At 43.5% G+C, this 22,425-nt stretch overlaps 1 protein-coding gene across 1 annotated transcript in view; it reads left to right on the top strand.

The window, feature by feature from the left end:
- adcy2b (adenylate cyclase 2b (brain)) overlaps positions 1-22,425 on the top strand; it is a 905,909-nt gene that overhangs the window by 704,725 nt on the left and 178,759 nt on the right. Inside the window, exon 9 of the mRNA XM_078539078.1 lies at positions 20,789-20,947. Within this exon, the coding sequence (XP_078395204.1) occupies positions 20,789-20,947 (159 nt within the window). The remainder of the gene's footprint in view (positions 1-20,788; positions 20,948-22,425) is intronic.

Here is a 22,425-nt window from a genome sequence, read left to right as displayed (position 1 = left end):
TCCTGGATGCATTTTAAGAATTCCGCTCCCTCTAAACCTATCACACTATGACTAACCCAGTTAATGTTGGGGAAGTTGGAATCCCCCACTATTACTACCCTATTATTTTTACACTTCTTTGAAATTTGCCTACATATTTGCTCTTCTATTTCTCTCTGACTGTTTGGGGGTCTATAGTACACTCCCAGCAATGTGATTGCTCCTTTTTTGTTTTTCAGTTCTACCCATATGCTTCATTTGAGGAGCCTTCTAAGATGTCATCCCTCCTTACTGCTTTAATTGATTCCTTGATCAATATTGCAATACCCTCTTTTACCTCCTTCTCTGTCTCGCCTGAAGACCCTATCTCCTGGAATATTGAGCTGCCAATCCTGCCCCTTTCTCAACCATGTCTCTGTGACAGCAATGACATCATACTTCCATGTGTTAATTTGTGCCCTCAACTCATCTGCCTTATTCTTCAGACTCCTTGCATTAAAATAAATACCATCCAACCTTGCCAAACTCCCTTGTGCCTTAACTAGCCTATAATTTGTATGCCTTCTAGGCTCACTTGCTCTCTCTTCTAATTTTGGCTGTGCATCTCCCCATGCTGAACCTCCTCTCAGGATCCCATCTCTCTGCCAAGTTAGTTTGAACCCTCCCCAACAGCACTAGCAAACCTCCCCACAAGGATGTTTCCATCCTGGTTCAGGTGCAACCCATCCGCCTTGTACAGGTCCCAATGTCCCAGAAGTCTAAAGCCCTCCCTCCTGCACCATCTCTCGAGCCACACCTTCATCTGGACTAACCTCCTATTTCTATACTCACTAGCGTGTGGCACCAGAAGTAATCCAGAGATTACTATCTTTGAGGTCCTGTTTTTTAATCTGTTTCCCAACTCCCTAAATTCTGCTTGCAGGACCTCATCCCTCTTAATACCTATGTCCTTGGTACCAATATGTACCACGATCTCTGTCTTTTTTTCCTCCCCCTTTAAAATGCCCTGCAGCTGTTCAGTGACATCCTTGACCCTGGCACCAGGGAGGCAACATACCATCCTGGAGTCACATCTACGGCCGCAGAAACGCCTGTCTGTTCCCCTTACTATCGGGTCTCCTACCATTATTGCTCTTCCCCTCATTTTCCTGCTCCCCTGTGTAGCTGAGCCACTCACAGAACCACGAACGTCTCTGCACTCCCCAGGGGACCCATCACTCACTGTTTTCCAACACAGAAAAACAGTTCTCAAGTGAGATGCATCCTGGGGATTTCCTGACTACCTGCCTGACACCTTTTTTTCCACCCTCTTTAGAATGCCGTTCTTCTGACTGATGGTCACCCATTCCCCCTCTGTCTGCACTTCCGTAAGCTGTGGGGTGACCACGTCTAAAAACGTACTACGCACAAAACTCTCAGCCTCGCAGATGCACCTTAGCGCCTCCAGCTGCTGCTCAAGCTCCGAAACTCGCAGCTCAAGTAGCTGCCGCTGGTGGCACTTCCTGCACGTGGTCGGTCAGAGCACAAGGAGCATCTAGGGCTTCCCACATGTTGCAGGCGGTACATAATACGGGACTGAGCTGCCCTGCCATGCCTCTAGTTGAAAGAAAACCCTTACTTTAAGTTAAATACAGTAAAAAAAAAGTTAAATTATTTATGTACTTTAAATAAAAACTTGAACCCTTACCTTTCCTTAGCTTAATCTTTTTTAAACTGGAGAAAAACACTTACCCACTACTCACCAATCAGCTCTCACCTTTGCGCTGACGTCACTTTTTGAAGCTTCCCCGCAATCACGCTGGTTCTGATCTCTCCGCCGCTCTCTCGTGATGTCACTCTTGTTATTTTCAACAAGAACTGACTGCAGGGCACACTTCCCAGACTGCTTCACCGCGATGCTGACTGCAGGACACTCTTCCCAATCCCTCCGCCCCCTCCCGAATGTCCGAACCCACCAGCCCCCGCCAAATGTCCAACCCTCCATCCCCCTCCCAAATTTCCTATCCCCCCCAACCCTCCTGATATCTGACCCCCCAACCCCCACGAATGTCCGACCTGCTGCACCCCTCCCGATGTCCGACCCCCAGCCCTCCCAATGTCCGACCCTCCCGCAACCCCACGAATGTCTGGCCCGCTGCACCCCTCCTGAAATCCGATCCCCCAAATATCCGCCCCCTCCAACCCCCCAAATGTCCGGCCCGCTGCACCCCCTCATGATGTCTGACCCCATCCCCGCTTGACCTCCAAACACCCCCACCCCTCAAACTCTTTTAATTTGCCTTAGGCACTTACCTTCTCCCTAGCCTGTCAATTTCAATGGGACCTTTAAACTTTCCTGCTTTATGGAGCTCATGCAGTAAAAAAGGGGGCGTGCCCCCCTTCAATTCAACGGTGGTGGACTTTGACGCTGGACTTCAGAGATAGCTGCGCTGCCTGGATCTTGCCCAGCCTGAGCTGGGAGGCCGAAGCGAGACAGGCACTGAAGAAAATTGATGTTGGTAAGTGGGCACAGAGTGGCAATCCGACGCTGATTGCCAGTCCGAGGAAGTTACGGCCCAATATGTCACTTGCTTTATCGGAACTGCAGTCTTATCCAATGCCCGTTGTTATGACACAGCAGTTGGTAAAGGCTGAGTTATTTAAAATCCCAGAGGGAAACTTTAAACAACTGTCATAACCTATATTTTCAACTGGTATGTTTGAGATGCAACTGAGCCTCCAGAGGTTTTTATATAAATTAAATTAAACAGTTATTAATTTTACAAGGTATTAAACACGTACACATCTACAAATTGCTACCATAATAATGATTAGACAAATCCCCAAATTAATCACTCATTGGTAATCTTCCCCAAGGCAACAATAACCCATAGGGCAGAATTTTGCCCTCGGTTGGCAGGTGGGCCCCACCAGCTCGGCGGTGGGTGGGCAGCCGAACTCCGCCGCGGAAGCGGGCCCCGCTGCCATTTTAAGTGCCCGTTTAAGGCCCGCCCAGCAGCCTTCCCGACAGTATGCGCTTCCTGTGCGGAGGGGGGGTCGGGGGGAGGGAATCCCCATCTGTCAAAGTGTGCTTTCTGAGACTAAGTGCTGTCTTAGGGAGATGAGTGAAAGTGTTACAAAGTTAAAAAATAGAAAAATAAAAAAATTATTAACATGTCCCCCTCGTGACAATGTTACACGTGATGGGACGTGATGGGACATGTTAATAAATATCACATAAAATTTATTAAACATTTTTAAAGCGGACATGAAACCTCATCCCGCCAGTGGATGAGGTTTCATGTATTATCAGAAGCCCGCTGGGGCTCCTGGCCTGCCCGCCAGTCTTAAGGTTGGACGGGCAGGGTCTTTAATTATCTTAATTACCCTGTCAATGGCCTCAATTGGCCATTGACAGGTCGGCGGGCGGACAGCTGATTTCGCTGTCCGCCCGCCTTCCTAAAGATTTAAGTGGACTGGGATGACGCTGGGGTTTCCTCCTGATGTCATCCCGCATCATTTTCCCGTGAGCGGGCCCCACCCCCAAATCGCCAACGGGAAAATTCAGGCTATAGACTTAAACAGACACCAGGCAAAGCACATTTTATCTTAAGAATTCAAAATGAGGTCGCTTGCACTTTGTTTCCTTTGCAGACAGTTGTAGGCTTACAGGCGGCTTAGATCTCACATGCCTCTGACTTCCACACAAAAAACTCTTCTGTATATACCTAGCCTTCCCTTTGAATGCAAATTCTCATTGTATCACCAGGGCCATTGAACTCCACCTCTTCTAACAATAAAACCCCTTTTATAATACCAATTTGATTAGTAATATAAACATATTGCTTGGTGTCTGCTAGCTAGGTGCAAGAATTCACCCCCAGTCTTTGAATGTTCTATTCAACAAAATGCAATTGCACCCTTTACCTTACTGTTTACACCTCAAAACTACTATACATCAAAGATGACCCAGATGAGCTGTCTTTAATCTAATTAACACAAACACACTCTCACCCACAGACACAGACCCTACTACAAGCCCAATTTAAAATAATTTCCAATAACGTTATATACTTTAATATCTCTTCATGACATCCCCTTCCCTATCAAAAAATGAACCATCATAATCCTAAAAGATGGCTTCATTTTTAATAACCCAGCTCACACTATTTCCTATGCTTATTACACTGTTACATTATCAGATGCATGCATTAACATAACAATATATATACACTAGTCCTTGATATCAACAGAAATCACTTCAGTTCAATGTCCAGGTTTTTTTTATATGTCCAATTTTCCTTTAAGTTTCAAACTCTTGATAACACATCTGCGAACAAATTCCCTCTTCCAGCAACATGTATAACCCGTAGATTAAATGGCTGTAATAATAGAGTCCACCTGAAAACCCTTGCACTTATGTCTTGAAATTTGTCCAAAAACTTGAAAGGATTGTGGTCTGTATAAACAATTGTTTCTGATGAATTATTGGTAACATAAATTTCAAAATGCTGCAACGCTAACACCAAGCCCAAGGTCTCCTTTTTCAATCATTGAATATCTTCTCTGTGGTACATTTAGCTTATGTGGAAAATGCCCTATCGATTTTTCAATTCTTCTTGTAACAGTACAGCCCCAATGCCTATATTGCTTGCAACAATGGCCAACTTAAATTTCTTGGCATAATTGGGTCCTGCCAAACTGGTGTCATAGTTAATACTGTTTTCAAACTAGCAAATGACTTCTGACACTCCAGTATCCATTGAAACTTCTTGTTCTTTTTTAATAGTTCAGTCCGTGGAACAACCACATAGCTAAAATTTGGTACAAATTTCTGGTAAAACCCACTCATGCCCAGAAATCTCAAAACTTCTTGTTTTGTTGGTAAATCCATGATAGCCTTGACTTTCGCATCGTTCAGAGCCACCTTACCATGTCCAATGGTATGGCCTAGATACGTAACTTGCGCTTTTGCAAATTCACTTTTAGCCAAGCTCATCACCCAAATTAGCTTCTTGTAATCAAGAAAATAATCCTTCCAGGTGCTGTAAATGCTCCTCCCATGTAGGACTGAAAACTATCACGTCATCAATATAAACAGCACAATTACTTCGACTTACAATTACTTTGTTTGCCAGTCTTTGAAATGTCGCAGGTGCATTCTTCATACCAAACAGCATGATTTTAAGCTGATATTGTCCATTTGGCATTACAAAAGCTGATATCTCCTATGCTCTCTCCGACAATGGTACCTGCCAATATCCATTTAGCAAGTCAATCTTTGTGATAAATTTCGATTGTCCCACTTTCTCAATGCAATCTTCTAACCTTGATATAGGATATGAATCTGCTTTTGTCACCGCATTCACCTTTCAATAGTCCACACAGAGCCTTTGTGTTCCATCTGGTTTCACTACCAGCATAATAGGCGAACTCCAGTTATAGCAACTAGACTCAATAATATAATTTTGAAGCAGGAAATTAATTTATTTTTGTACTTGTGATAACTTTTCCAGATTTAATCAATAAGGATTTTGCCTTTTGATGATGAAACCTGTACAGAGACATCATGTATATATAAATGTGTCTTTCCTAATTTATTTCCACAAATAGGCTTGTGTGACTGCAATAGCTTTTCCAATTACTTTAACACTTGCTTGGAAGGTAACTCAATATTTCATTTAAATTTTCAAGCACCCCCCATCATAATCAAATTTGATTAGAGGAAAATCAATTTCAGAGTCCTGCACTTCTACCTCTTTCTCATCATCCACCATCACTAATACCTCTTTTTGTTCCTCTTTCCTGTCAAAGTACTTTTTATGCATATTTAAATGACACACCCTCTGCTTGTTTCTTCTATCTGGAGTATTTATTAAATAATTTACTTCACTCAATTTCTTTTCAATCCTGTAAGGCCCACTAAATCTTGCATTTAATGAATCACCTAATAATGGTAACAAAACTAATACTTTCACTCCAGAAACAAAACTGAGTTTTAGTGTTCTTATCTGCCTTCACTTTCATCACTTGCTGTTCAATCTTTCCCTGAAATTTGATACTTAATCCAAGAGAATAGTTTCTGAATTTTGACCCACCAATATCTCAGGAATCAATTTCAGTGGCCCGCTTACCTCATAACCATAAACTAGTTCAAAAGGGCTATAACCAGTCGATGCATTAGGAGCATTTCTAACAGCAAATAACAAGAATGGAGTTCCTGTATTCCAATCCTGTGGATAATCCTGACTGTACGCTCTCATCACAGTTTTTAAAATTTGATGCCATCTTTCCAAAGCTCCTTGTGACTCCAGATGATAAGCTGTTGACTTAAACTGGTTTATCCCCAAACTGTTCATTACTTCCTTAAACAGCTTTGACATGAAATTTGACCCCCGATCTGATTGTATTTCCTTAAGTAAACTATATATTGTCAAAAAATTAATTAACTCCTCCACAATCTTCTAAGTTGTAAAATTTCTTAAAGGTATTGTTTCAGGAAACCTGGTAGATACATCCATTATTGTTAATAAGTACTGATTTCCACTTATAGTCTTAGGGTGGGGGGGGGGGTGTCCTACGCAATCAATCATGACCCTGGTAAAAGATTCTTCAAATGCTGGTATTGGGATTAAAGGTGCCGGCTTAATCACCGCTTGTGAGTTCTCTGTTAGTTGACATGTATGACAGGTTCTATAGCATTTGACTACATCCCTATGCAATCCTGGCCCAAAAAAAACCTCTATCTTTCCCTGTTTTCCTAATTCCTAAATGTCCGCCCATTGGAATTTCATGAGCAATCCTCAGAATCTCATTTCTATACCCTAATGGGATAACAATCTGATGCACCTCACTCCAGCTTTCATTTGCTGAGACATGATCCAGACTCCATTTTCTCATTAAAATATCTCCCTGACGGTAATAACATACTGGAACACATTTTGCTTCTGATTCTGAATAAGCTTTCTGATATAACTGCTTTAACTGCAAATCATTTTTCTGTTATTCCACTAACCTCCTTGAGTTAAACACTTCAGCTGAACTGTCCTGTAGTCTTTTCTCCTGAACACAGTGCCAGCTAATTGGATTTTGACACCTTCTTCTTGCCTTTGAACTGCCTGACCTTCTTGTGATGTTGTTCTTCCCGATGAGCTTTTGATCTTGTTACCACACAATCAGGAAACAATCCTGGATGCTCCTTCTGTAACACCTCTGTTGAAAACACTTCTACAGGCTGTACAACTAGCTTAGGCATCACCCACATTTGTGATCCAGCTATACCATTACCCAGAATAAATTGAACCCCTGCAATGGGCAATTTTTCCACGACTCCAATAATAACTTCCCCCATCCTCCATTTGCTCTTTAAATTTACCTTCCACAACAGAATAGATTTAGCATCTCCATGAACCCCACTGATTATCACCTGTTCCTGCAATCCTCCCTCTGAACAACAAATATCACTAAACCACAACATCAAAGATTAACTCGCCGCTGTGTCCCTTAAAATTTTAACATCTTTACTCCACCCTGTATACATGGGAAGACTTTCCCTTCACACATAAAGTCTTTAAACATTTCTGCAACCTGCTCCTCAGAATTCTCTTGGGTAAATTGTGAACACATTCCCACTTCTTTACCTATCATTGATTATTCCTGTTTCACCTGTACACAAACCATTGGTTTTTTCTGTGTCTGAACCTCAGAACCCACAGTACTTTTACTTCCAGAACTTTTCTGCACCCCAATAATTCCAACAGATTTTTCCTGCAATTTCCCGCACACTGACTTTGTGTGCCCCACTTTATTACAATGAAAACACCTCAGTTTTCAAATGTCACTCCAACCCTCAGCACCTTCCTTTTTATTCTGAGAAAAAACTTCCTGGGAATTCCCAGCCACTCCTCTTCCCTACTATATACCTTCCTTTCACCTTCCCGCTTCCTACCTATCCTTTTCTGATTTGAAAGAGTGACGAAAGAAAGGTTTAGCTCTATGAACTAACTCATGATCATCAGCTATCTCTGCTGAAGAGCTGCATATGTTGTCTCTATTTTTAATGCCTGTACCCATCAGTCAAAAGTACTTTGTTTTACTCTCTCAAAATCAATATAAGTTTGCCCAGGCTGTTTTCTCATATTCCTAAATTTCTGCCTGTTTGCCTCAGGAACCAACTCATATGCATTCAAAATAGCCTTTTTCATCACATAATAATTCACCAAAACCTCTTCAGACAGTGAAGCATATACCTCATGTGCTCTACCCAGCAACTTGGCTGGCAATAATAATGTCCAGTACTCCCGTGGCCATTTCATCTGTTTAGCTATCTTCTCAAGTGAACTAAAGAACGCTTCAACACCTTTTTCCTCAAACTTTGGAAGAACTTGTACAAATTTAAACATCTCCCCACTGGGTTTTAGGTTAAAGGTTTTTTCATCATCAGAACTCTCCTCAGAATCCCAGATCTCTTTTTTAACTTCCAGCCTTTTAAGCAGGTATTCTCTTTCTCTCTCTTTCTCTCTTGCTTGAAATTCCGGTTCCAGCTTCCTTTCTTTGTCCTGCCTTTCTGCTTGCTCCCTTTTAAATGTAATCTCTCTTTCCTTTGCTTCTAATTCAAGTTTTTTCAGTTCCTTTGTTTGTTCAAATTCAAGCGTCTTCACTTGTAACTGAAGTCACACTGCCTCCAGCTGTGACTCACTAGTGTCAGGTCTCACTTACAACTATAGATGCTGTGCTATACTTTTAATTATATCTGATGTCCTAGCCCCCGCAGGTAACCCCAATTTTAACTTATCTGCCGACTTTGTTAACTTACGCTTGGTTATTTCTTGCAACCCAACAGAGTTATATCTTCTACTCCCAGACAAGTCTTAGCAATTGCCAATGCCTTGCAGTCTCACCACTTCTAAAAAACCTCACCAACTCCTGAATTCAAAATGTTTTTCTCGTACTCGTAACCTTAAGATTGACCAATTCCAAACCGATCAAGGAATTATAAATATTATCCTGCCAAGAGCCTCCAATTGTTTTGACACAGCAGTCGGTAAAGGCTGAGTTATTTAAAATCCCAGAGGGAAACAACTGTCACAGAATCACACAGTGCTGAAGAGGCCCTTTGGCCCATCGAGTCTGCACCGACACATGAGAAACACCTGACCTACCTACCTAATCCCATTTACCATCACTTGGCCTATAGCCTTGAATGTTATGACGTGCCATGTGCTCATCCAGGTACTTTTTAAAGGATGTGAGGCAACCAGCCTCCACCACCCTCCCAGGTAGTGCATTTCAGACTGTCACCACCCTCTGGGTAAAAAAGTTTTTCCTCACTTCCCTCCTAAAACTCCTGCCCCTCACCTTGAACTTATGTCCCCTTGTGACTGACCCTTCAACTATGGGGAACAGCTGCTTCCTATCCGCCCTGTCCATGCCCCTCATAATCTTGTACACCTCGATCAGGTCGCCCCTCAGTCTTCTCTGCTCCAACGAAAACAACCCAAGTCTATCCAAACTCTCTTCATAAGTTAAATGTTTCATCCCAGGCAACATCCTGGTGAATCTCCTTTGCACCCCCTCCAGTGCAATCACATCCTTCCTATAATGTGGCGACCAGAGCTGCACACAGTACTCCAGCTGTGGCCCCACCAACGTTCTATGCAACTCCAACATGACCTCCCTACTTTTGTAATCTATGCCTCGATTGATAAAGGCAAGTGTCCCATATGCCTTTTTCACCACCTCATTAACATGCCCCTCTGCCTTCAGAGATCTATGGACACACACGCCAAGGTCCCTTTGTTCCTCAGAACTTCCTAGTGTCATGCCGTTCATTGAATACTTCCTTGATAATTACTCCTTCCAAAGTGTATCACTTCACACTTTTCAGGGTTAAATTCCATCTGCCACTTATCTGCCCATTTGACCATCCCATCTATAATTTCCTGTAGCCCAAGACACTCAAGCTCACCGTTAACCACCTGGCCAATCTTTGTGTCATCCGCAAATTTACTAATCCTACCCCCACATAGTCATCTATGTTGTTTATATAAATGACAAATAATAGGGGACCCAGCACAGATCCCTGTGGTACACCACTGGACACTGGATTCCAGTCACTAAAGCATCCTTCTGTCATCACCCTTTGTCTCCTACAACTGTCATAACCTACATTTTCAATTGGAATGTTTGAGATGCAACTCTGAATTCAGAAATGAAACCACCGAGCCTCCAGAGGTTTTTATAATTAAATTAAACATTTATTAATTTTACAAGGTATTAATCATATACACATCTACAAATTACTACCATAATAACGATTAAACAACTTCCCAAATTAATCACTCATTGGTAATCTTCCCCAAGGCAACAATAACCCATAAACTTAAACAGACACCAGGCAAAGCACATTTTATCTTACAAATTCAAAATGAAGTCCCTTGCACTTTGTTTCCTTTGCAGACAGTTGTAGGCTTACAGGCGGCTTAGATCTCACATGCCTCTGATCCATACACACAAAACTCTTCTGTATATACCTAGCCTTCCCCTTGAATGCAAATTCTCATTGTATCACCAGGCCCATTGAACTCCACCTCTTCTAACAATAAAACCCCTTCTGTAATACCAGTTTGATTAGTATTATAAACATATTGCTTGGTGTCTCCTAGCTAGGTGCAAGATTTCACCCCTAGTTTTTGAATGGTTTATTCAACAAAATGCAAATGTACCCTCTACCTTACTGTTTAACATCTGAAAACTACCATACACCAAAGCACCCAGACACGTCCATAATCCAATCAACACACACACACTCACACCCACAGACACAGACCCTACTCCAAGTCCAATTTAAAATAATTTCCAATAACATTATACATTAATATCTCTTCATGACACCATACTAAAAGAAGCTTGGGACTGCAACAATTTTGGACCTGTGTCAAAACACTGATGAAATATAAAACAGTGCTTGAAAAAAGAAAATACATCATGTTGGAGCCTTTAAGTTTGAAGGCTGTGTCTATTTGCAACACAAAAAGATTGGACCAGATTTCTGATTGATCCCCTTCAAAGACAGGGCTCAACCAACAGTTTTCCTGGAATGTGTAATTTGATCCTGTCTGCTGTGGAGTCATTCAATTTCCTCTGCAATGTGTCATTTGATTCAATCATTGTCAGACAGACAAGCAGATTTCAGAGCTCACAGAGCTGCTGTGATTCCACAGTATGGCTGAGGAAGGTATAGATCATGTGTAAGCGATGCTATGGTATAATGCACAAAGTGGAGCTGTAGTTAGCTTTGTGAATATCCTGTTTTTATAGTGTAATTTTACTGTTGTAATTACAGTGTCGTTGGCTGGTAAAGTAAAAGACTTCATACTGTAATTAGTGGAGTTACTTCTTTCGAATTTTATTGGAATTTTTTCCATCTGGGTGTAATAAATTCAGGATGAAGAGGCCATGGTCAAGATACAACTTTAAAACAGTAACATTAATTAAAAGCCAACAAGCTGTTTTGGCACGGGTGCAGCCACAGAAGTGAGTGGACCTTCTGATCAGACATGTGCAGCAAGGTTTTCCTCTGCCCACCAATGCAGCTACACGGGCAAGGAGCCTTTCCTTCCACTGCAGGAAGAGCTTCACTAAGTCAGGTGCCCTGTGTGATCCTTGGTGCATCTGTATGGGCGAGAAGCCCTTTCACCACAAGGAATACAGCAAATGCTTCCTACACTCCAACCACATGGTTGTCTACCACCAGCACACACACCCACATATGGTAGGCAGCATGAATGTAAGCTCTAGGTTTGATAAGGCAATATGCTTCAGCAGGCTCCACTTACGATCTCTTCTCCAGTCGGCTATCCAAAGACTAGGCCCCACACCCGAGACAATCTTCATGGGCAGAATTTTACGTCCCACTGGCGTGCGTGTTCCCAACCTGGTCGGGCGTAAAATTGTACCTGATGATGTCGGGTGAGCGTCGGGTGCCGGAGCCGCACCCGCCATTAATTTCAGGCCACTTAAGACGCTTAACAGTCCAATTGACGGCGATTTTTCGTTGCCCGTGCAATTTTGTGCATGTCGCATGGGCAAAACGGGCAGGCAGCCAGCCAACAATTTCAAAAACCTCATCTAAAGGCGGGATAAAAAGGGTCAGCAGCATTGCGAGTGTGAGTAGTGAGGTGTTTTGAAGAAAGTTTGCTGCTGGATGCTTATTGGTTCTTGGCAGCTTCATGGCTTCATTCTGAGCATTTCCAGACTTCTTTTCAGGGCTTATTGTTGTCTCCAAGGCCCCCAGAGGATTCAGACCATGTGGACCCTTTCAGGTATCAGGCAGCCTTCCTTTACTCTGGTAATAGGGATTGTGGTCTCCGCTGGAGGCACCTCCTCTGAGGAGGAAGAGAGGGGCAGAAGGGAGAGGAGGCCAGGTGTCCCAATGCAGCCTCCAGGGGAGGGACTCATGGGAGAAGAGGTGCAGGCACAAGGGGCGCAGGGCCAGCAGCTAGTCCAAGGCGGAAGGGACCTCAGAAGGTGCCACTATCCTGCTGCCAGGGTTTACAGGCAGCAATGCAGCTACCTCAATATGTCTGAGGTGCAATGCCGAAGGAGGCTCTGCCTCTCAAGGGAGACAGTGACCTCCATTTGCCAGATGATTGGACCTGGGATCAGCTCTGACTATGTGGGTGAACACCCCATGCCAGTGGCTCTGAAGGTCACAGTGGCCCTCAACTTCTATGCCTCCGGCTCTTTCCAGGGCTCAGTGGAGGATCTGTGTGGATTCTCCCAACCAGCTGTTCACAGTTGCATCAAGCTGGTGACAGAATATCTGTTCAGGCGGGTCCTGACCTTTATTCTTTACTGCATGGATGAGGCCAGCCAGGCTTAGCGAGCCAGAGGTTTTGCAGAGTTTGCTGGGCTCTCCTGCGCCCAGGGTGCAAGTGACGGTGTGCATGTGGCCATCAAGGCACCAGCGGGTTAGCTGGGTGCCTTCATCAACAGGGAGGAATTCCACTCCATGAACGTGAATATCTGTACCCTGCAAGTCTGTGCAAGGTACCCTGGCACCTCCCGTGAAGCTTACATCCTACGTGTCGAGGCTCTCCAATGCTCCAGCCCGGCTGAATAGATGGCTGCTGGGTGCAAGGGCTATCCATTGAAGAGGTGGTTCATGATGCCTCTTCACCACCCAAGAACAGAGACAGAGAAGCATTACAATATGAGTCATGCCTCCACAAGGGCGGTGGTAGAGAGGACCATTGGCCTTTTCAAGATGCACTTCTGATGCCTTTCCGTTATCGTTCAGGGGGAGCACTACAATACCCCTCAGAGTGGGTGTCACTGATTGTCGTTGCATGTTGCGCTTTCCACAATCTGGCACTAGCAAGGGGGGACTCACTGGAGGAATAGGATCTTGATGCAGCTGCTCAAGCACAGATGATGAGCCCAGTAGTGAGTCCGAAGTTGAGCACGGTAAGGAGAACACTGAGGGCATAGAGCCAGACCTCGGTAACCTGCAGGGAGGCAGGCACACCAGGAACACTTTGATCTAATGCTCCTTCAGCTAGGCTGCCAAAGATCAGCTTCAACCACAGTCTGCCGCCTCCATCCAGGATGTCTGAAAGGACCCTTTCATTTGAACACAAAGAACACTTAGTGCCTGTGCAATTAAGTCGTGTTCTTAGTATAAGTCAAGACACTGTCACTGTGCATGCCAGGCACCCAGGTGAGACCATGGAGATCTGCATCATGATGCCCTCGTCTTCCAATGATCAATGAGGACTCCAGGTTTGAGGCTGGTTGATGAAGAATGGTTGCACAAACCGTAAGTGTCACCTCTGTGCACTGCACTCTTATCTTCGTTGCACAGTGTGCATGCTGGCTCTCAAGCTCCAGGGCATCTTGCTCATAACTGGGCAGGATTAGGAGGCTAGCAGGGCCTCCACCAGTCCGTGACCTTTCTATATTGTTGTGGGCTACCTTGTCCTGAAACTACAGAGGAGCATTGATTAGTCCACTCTGTACCTGCAGCATCATTGCAGCCTGGCCAACCCTAGCTGAGGAGCACTTGGCAGGGCACATCCAAGTGGGCTGCAAGGCACTCAGTCCAAGCAGCCCCATCTCACCCCCTTGGCCAGCTCTGGCACCATTGATAGTTGGCACTCAGACTCTAGCACCCCTGAGGTCCACAGAGAGACAGCCAAGATTAATGAAGCGCATCTGGCCCAGGTGTGCCATGCCACATCATGGTTGCTCACCATTGCTGCCACTTCCTCCCAAGCCATCTTGGTGAGGTGCGGTGGCCTCCTCCTCCCATCCCTGGGGACAAGGGTGTCCCTCTTGAAAGCCACCTCCTCCAGGAGGACGGCGAGGCACTCATCAGAAAAGTGAGGGTCCAAGTGCCCACCCGACCTGCCCTCCCGCCCGCCGTTTCCAGCCGCACTTGAATCCATAGCGAAAGTACAGGTGATGTCCTTCCGTGGCAGCCACCCAGAGGCTGCTTGGGCCACTTTTAAACATTGGGCCCGACGGCCGACAGGCCCTGCCCCAACTTGGTCCTTCCTGGCCAGTGCGGAGCTGTATCTCATGCTAGGCGGGCCTTAATTGGTCCGCCAGCTTGAAATCGTGGTCGGGGCCTGATCATGAGTGGCAATACCGGCCGTTTCCGGGTCTGCCCACCATGCCTGTCCGCTGACCTCAAATTTCTGGCCCATGATTCCCAGACAGACTTCAGTGTCCCCCATTACAGGTGCTCATGATGTGCCTCACAAGCAATTACTCCCAGGTTTGAATCTGAAACCTTCCATGAAACAGGTACAATCACAAAAGGGTAGTCAGATGAAGAGTGAGGCCAATTAGTGATCAAAAAGGAAATCTTCTTGTGGGAGCAGTGGCATAGCTGAGGTACTAACGAGTACCTTGTATTTGTTTTCATTAGAGAAGAAGATGCGGCCAATGTCTCAGTGAATCAAGACTTAGTAGAGAAATTGGATGCCAATAAATAAAGATTTGGCTGTGCTCGAGACAGAAACCTCTGTTTGAATGGCCTCCTAGGTTGTTGAAGAATGCAAAGGTGGAGATGGTGGTGGCCCTGACCACAATCTTCCAACCCTCCTTAGATATGAGAGCAGCTGCCAGAGGACTGGAGAATTGCAAATATTACACTCCTGTTCACAGAAAGGGAGATTAATAAACCAGGGAAGTACAGGACAGTCAACCTAAAGTGAATGGTGGAGAAACTTTTAAAGTCAGTAATCCCTGAGAAAATTAAATGACACATGGGAAAAATATGGGTAATAAATGACAGCCAACATGGATTTGGTGAAGTCAAATTGTGTTTGACAGACTTGATTGAGTTCTTTGATAAAATAACAGAGAGGGTTGATGAGAAGAGTGTGGTTGATGTTGTGCATATGAACTTCCAAAAGGTTTTTAATAAAATACCGCATAATGGACTTGTTGGCAAAATTGAAGCCCACAAAAATAAAGGAACAGTGGCAACATGGATATCAAATTACCTAAGAGAAAAAATAATTTTATTATACAGGGCATAATTTCAAAGTTTGCAGATGATATGGAACTCAGAAAGATGGCAAACAACTGGAGGGATGATAACAGACTTCCAGAGGGCATAGGCAGACTGGTGCAATGATTAGAAATATGGCAGATGCAATTTAATGCAGAGAAGTGTGAAGTATTCACTTTGGTAGGAGTAATGAGCAGAGACAATATAAATTAAATTGTACAATTTTAAAAGGGCTTCAGGAGCAAAGAAAGGGTGTATATCTTTTCAAGTGGCAGAACAAGTCGCAAAGGTTATTTAAAAAGCTTACTTGACCCTTGGCTTTATAAACGGAGACATTAGGCCGCACTTTTGCTACTGAGGCAGGTAGCTCGAGTCAGGAAATTTCCCAACTCGGCAGACCCACCTTGATATTAAAGGGTAAAAGCAAAAAACTGCGGATGCTGGAAATCCAAAACAAAAACAAATATAAAAATACCTGGAAAAACTCAGCAGGTCTGACAGCATCTGCGGAGAGGAATACAGTTAACGTTTCGAGTCTGTATGACTCTTCAACAGAACTAAGGAAAAATAGAAAAGAGGTGAAATATAAGCTGGTTTAAGGGGGGGGTGGGACAAGGAGAGCTGGATAGAGGGCTAGTGATAGGTGGAGATTGCCAAAAGATGTCATAGACAAAAGGACAAAGAGGTGTTGAAGGTGGTGATATTAGCTAAGAAATGTACTAGTAGGTGACATTAAGGGTAGAAAGCAGGACGAACAAGGTACAGATAGCCCTAGTGGGGGTGGGGTGGGGGGAAGGGATCGAAATAGGCTAAAAGGTAGAGATAAAACAATGGATGGAAATACATTTTAAAATAATGGAAATAGGTGGGAAAAGAAAAATATATATAAATTATTGGAAGAAAGGGAGGTGGGGATGGAGGAGAGAGTTCATGATCTAAAGTTGTTGAACTCAATGTTCAGTCCAGAAGGCTGTAAAGTGCCTAGTTGGAAGATGAGGTGCTGTTCCTCCAGTTTGCGTTGAGCTTCACTGGAACATTGCAGCAGGCCAAGGACAGACATGTGGGCATGAGAACAGGGTGGAGTGTTGAAATGGCAAGCGACAGGGAGGTCTGGGTCATGCTTGCGGACAGACCAAAGGTGTTCTGCAAAGCGGTCACCCCAGTCTGCGTTTGGTCTCTCCAATGTAGAGGAAACCACATTGGGAGCAGCGAATGCAGTAGACTAAATTGAGGGAAATGCAAGTGAAATGCTGCTTCACTTGAAAGGAGTGTTTGTGCCCTTGGACGGTGAGGAGAAGGGAAGTAAAGGGGCAGGTGTTGCACCTTCTGCGGTTGCATGGGAAGGTGCCATGGGAGGGGGTTGAGGTCTAGGGGAAGATGGAGGAGTGGACCAGGGTATCCCGGAGGGAATGATCCCTGCAGAACGCCGCCGGGGTGGGTGAAGGGAAGATGTGTTTGTTGGTGGCATCATGCTAGAGTTGGCGGAAATGGCGGAGGATGATCCTCTGAATGCGGAGGCTGGTGGGGTGATAAGTGAGGACAAGGGGGACCCTATCATGGTTCTGGGAGGGAGAGGAAGGTGTGAGGGCGGATGTGCGGGAAATGGGCCAATAACGGTTGAGGGCCCAGTGAAGCTCAACGCAAACTGGAGGAACAGTACTTCATCTTCCGACTAGGCACTTTACAGCCTTCCGGACTGAATATTGAGTTCAACAACTTTAGATCATGAACTCTCTCCTCAATCCCCACCCCCTTTCCGATCCCCTTTTTTCCCAATAATTTATATATATTTTTCTTTTCCCACCTATTTCCATTATTTTTAAATGTATTTCCATCCATTGTTTTATCTCTACCTTTTAGCCTATTTCAATCCCTTCCCCCCACCCCACCCCCACTAGGGCTACCTGTACCTTGCTCGTCCTGCTTTCTACCCTTAATGTCACCTATTAGCACATTTCTTAGCTAATATCACCGCCGTCAAAACCTCTTTGTCCTTTTGTCTATGACATCTTTTGACAATCTCCATCTATCACTGACCCTCTATCCAGCTCTACTTGTCCCACCCCCCCCTCTTAAACCAGCTTATATTTCACCTCTTTTCTATTTTTCCTTAGTTTTGTTGAAGAGTCATACGGACTTGAAACGTTATCTGTGTTCCTCTCTGCAGATGCTGTCAGACCTGCTGAGTTTTTCCAGATATTTTTATTTTTGATATTAAAGGGCTCTGTCACGTGCAATTTTCTCTCCATATTTAACACATGGGTTGGTTGCCTGTCCCCTTTCAGCCACAGTTAAAGCCAGAAGTGGGTGACTTTGGGTCATGATTCTGTTTTTAAGACTTTAACCACCATCCGTCCCTCCAACTTATTATTTTGGATTAAAATTCCTTTACAATACAACAGCAAAGAAATTATGCTAAATCTTTATAAATTACTAGTTAGGTCACAGCTCGAATATTTTGTCCAATTCAAGGCACCACATTTTTGGAAGGATGGCAAAGCCTTAGAGAGGAGTGCAGAAGAGATTTAGTAAAATAGTACCAGGAATCCTGGACTTCAGGTAAGTGGAGAGACTAGGCCGGGGTTATTTTCCGTAGAGCAGAGAAACCTTAATAGAGATATTCAAAGTTATGCAGGTTTTTGAAAGAGTAAATCAAGAGAAACTGTTTCCAATGGCAGATAGGTCAACAACCAAAGCATACAGATATGAGATAATTGGCAAAAGAGCCAGAGGTGACATGCGGATAAAAAAAAATACACAGGGCATTGTTCTGATCTGGAATGTTTGCCTGTAAGCTTGGAGGAAGCAGATTCAATTACTTTCAAGAGACAATTGGATAAAAACTTGAAAAGGGACATTTTACAGGGTTATGGGGAAGGGCAGTGTTACGGACAGGACTGAGACAGGCAAACTGTACCTATTTCCTCTTACCACCTGTCCATAAGCAGAAAGTGTTTTGAATTTTTTTTAACATGCAGTGGTGTGTTTTCCCAATCCTTCAGTTTCCAGTTTATTAATAATCCGCAGCAAACTTGTGTAAGGATTAACACAGAAAGTTAGTTTATTTTCACATTCAAAACCCAGCGGAGGAGTGTCTGCAATGTTCCACTCCAAATGTTACCACTCACACACAGTAAGGGGGGGGATAGAAATGAGTTTTACAGTACAAGAACCACAGAGATGAATATTAGTTCACATGAGTTCCAGAGTCCAAAGTCCAATTAGGAATTCTTTCATGTAGGTGTTCAAGTTCAACTGGCTGAAGACTATAGTATTTGCTTTTCAGTTGGTGCTGATATCACAAGATGAAGTATGTACACAGAGAGTGAGTCGGTTCTGTAGGCGATAGTACAAAATCTTCCAGCAGAGACAGGCTTGATAAGCAGGCTGTTGTTATGCCTGTTTCTTGGTGGCTCACTAATTGGATGCTAAAACAGCAGACTGACTACTTCTTAGTTCTCAAAGGCATATGAGGATTTCAAAGTGGTCACTTGAGTCATGTGACCTTCCTTTTCTATAATGACTTCAAAAGATATGTTTATCCAACATCTGGAACTGGCTTTAATTTCAGGGCTGATAACGTCCCAGTTATTAGTGGCTGAAAGAGCTACCATCTATGTTGAGGACCTGTTGTTTGGGAAGCCATTGTCCAGGCAGACCCACTGACTCCTCTAACAAGGTGAGCTTATCAGATACAGATGACATCCCTTCTGAACTGGGCCTGGTCCATCCCAGGTGTGATATGAGTCTGTTAGCAGCTGTATAGGCATAGCAAGTTCTGATGTGCAAGTCTCCTGGTCTTTTGTGATTACGAGGGGTTCGTATAATGAGGTGTGATATTCCAGAGCTGAGAAAAAAATTATTTTGTTCTTGAAACTCCTGTTGGTGGTTCTCAGACAAAGGGCCAACCTTGTAGTCAGGTGACTTGTAGCAGCCATCTTTTTGGTTCGGCAAAAAGTCCATTTTTAAAAATAACAATAAGGATAGACTTTGGAAGATATGGTGTTGGAGTTCTTCTCATAGGAGCCCAACAGCAGGCTCTCTTTCACAGGCACGATAGGACAAAAGGATTCCTGTGCTGTGTCAGTCAATGATTCTACGAAACAAAAATATTATACTGATTGTGTAATATGAAAGAGTTTATTTTGATATGTGATACAATATGATTTCAGTATGCCTTGTTTTGTTTTTAAAGTTGAGTACTAATTGTACCGCATCCTTTTTGAACTTTTGTAATGGGAACAGGTAGTTCCACAGTTAAATGTGAGTTGAAAAAGATGAATGAAAGATCCATAATAATTTTCATTGCTTGTTCTTTAGTCTGAAAGCAGGTGGTGATGGCAAGCTATTTGTGATAATAACAGGTACAGCCTTGACCTCCTATAACTGACTGTCTCCGGATCTTTTTGCTACTTTACTAGTAGTCTCACATTATGTTGACAATGAAGGTTCTGGCTCCATTACTTGCTGTACCATTCCTTTTGATTAGCATTTTAAACATTTGATTCTCCAGAACAACTGACTAAAAAGCTGATGATTATCAAATGAGAGAAAGTTCCTCTTTTCTTCAGAACTCTACAACATGTTAAGTTAGATCAAACAGAATGCCATGTTGAAATTCAGTTTTTGAGGTTGGTGTGAAATTGAAAAGTGACTACTGGTGATATAATGTGATTTACATATGAATAAATACTTCATAAAATCATTACAAACTGTTGATGTGTGATGTTTCTATCAGGTCATTACTTTCCTATAAAACAATTGACATTCAGAAGCAATTTGCACATGAAAGTCAGAAAGTCATTCTATCTCAATAGTAATTATTTGATGAGCCCATTTCCAGGAAACACTAGTGGAATGAATAAGTAAAAGTGGCTCTACTCATGTAGATTGTTTATATTTAGTGCAGGAACATGTTGGCTGGGAAATTGGCACCAAGACAAAAACTGGAGCAAAGTGGGAAAATCTGGGATTTGGTCTTGAAAATGGAGGCCCAAGATCACTTGTAGCTGATTCTTGTGCTTCAACTATGCAACACTGGCAAGCTGCAGATGGCAATCAGAGCATTACAATGCAGCCCCCAATATCGTCTGGCTGGTTTGCCAAGTCAGCCCACAGATAAATGGGCTGGGGGTCATGGGAGGGTAAAAACACATCTACCCATTTTCCATCCAGCAGTGTCTGCCTAACAGCTCTGAAGAGAACTTTGATCATTAGAATCCTGTAATGGATAGCTGGGATTTAATTTGCAAGTGGTTCTCATTCTAGAACAAAAGTTGTTCATAGTTATCTTCATCTTTTATTTTTAAGGAAGGTAAGGGATGCCACAGGAGTTGACATAAACATGCGTGTTGGAGTACATTCTGGGAATGTTCTTTGCGGAGTCATTGGATTACAGAAATGGCAATATGATGTCTGGTCACATGATGTTACTCTTGCAAATCACATGGAAGCTGGAGGTGTTCCAGGGTAAGCAAGTGCACCACTAATTTATATGTTTGAAATATGAAAGTACCAGCTATATTTTCTCATGTCTATTTATATCCTCATTTAGGTTGGAAAGTAACAACCAAGGTTTTCTTATGCAAGTTTCATATCCCACACATGGGTTCCCTCCTGGCTAATTTTCCTCCTAGTGAAACAATTGCTTCAAAAATGCTGGACCCAGTACATTCTGATCATCTGTTGCTGTCACTTGCTATTCCATGCTACTCCTTCAATATTACAATGTCAATGACAATCGCGGTCGGGGGTCGATCATGGACGGAGATCCGTTCCCCGGCCACTTCCAGGCCCGCCGATCACGTCTGCATGCCGACCTAAAAATCCTGCCCATTATTTCGTTACCTGTTAAATACCACGTTATTGCAATTGTACCCAATTATCTAATTAATGGTTTATCAAAAACTGTACTATATTAAATTTGGAACCATATAAATATTTAACAGAAGGTGACCAGGTGTGTTGATGAACAATGCATTTGACGTAGTGTACTAGGACTTCAACAAGGCTTTTGATAAGGTCCCGCATGGGACACTGATAACGAAGGTTTTAAGCCCTCGGTATCTGCCATAAGCTTCCCTTTTTCTCTTTATCCAATTCTTAATATCCCTCGACACCCAGGGTTCCCTGGATTTGTTGGTCCCGCCCTTTGTCTTTACTGGAATATGATGGCCCTGTACTCTCCCTATTTCCTTCTTGAATGAGTCCCACTGCTCTGATGTAGATTTATCTAAAAGTAGCTGCTCCCAGTCCACTTTGGCCAAATCACATCTGATCTTATTAAAATCCACCTTCCCCCAATTTAGAACTCTGATGTATGGCCCATCCTTGTCCTTTTCCATAACAACCTTGAATCTAATGGAGTTATGATCATTTTCTACAAAATGCTCCCCCATTGATACCACTTGCCCGGCTTCATTCCCTAAAATTAAGTCCAGGACCGCCCCCTCTCTTGTAGCACCTTCTACGTACTGGCTTAAAAGGCTCTCCTGGATGCATTTTAAGAATTCCACTCCCTCTAAACCTATCACACTATGACTAACCCAGTTAATGTTGGGGAAGTTGAAATCCCCCAATATTACTTCCCTATTATTTTTACACTTCTCTGAAATTTGCCTACACATCTGCTCTTCTATTTCTCTCTGACTGTTTGGGGGCCGATAGTACACTCCCAGCAACGTGATTGCTCCTTTTTGTTTTTCAGTTCTACCCATACGGCTTCATTTGAGGAGCCCCCCAAGATGTCATCCCTCCTTACTACTGTAATTGATTCCTTGATCAATATTGCAATACCCACTCCCCTTTTACCTCCTTCCCTGTCTCGCCTGAAGACCCTATATCCTGGAATATTGAGCTGCCAATCCTGCCCCTCTCTCAACTATGTCTCTGTGACAGCAATGACATCATACTTCCATGTGTTAATTTGTGCCCTCAACTCATCTGCC

This window comes from Cetorhinus maximus, chromosome 3, assembly GCF_964194155.1.
Source record: "Cetorhinus maximus chromosome 3, sCetMax3.hap1.1, whole genome shotgun sequence".
In the NCBI taxonomy this organism is placed as follows: Eukaryota; Metazoa; Chordata; class Chondrichthyes; order Lamniformes; family Cetorhinidae; genus Cetorhinus; species Cetorhinus maximus.
This window is presented reverse-complemented; position numbering and strand designations above follow the sequence as displayed.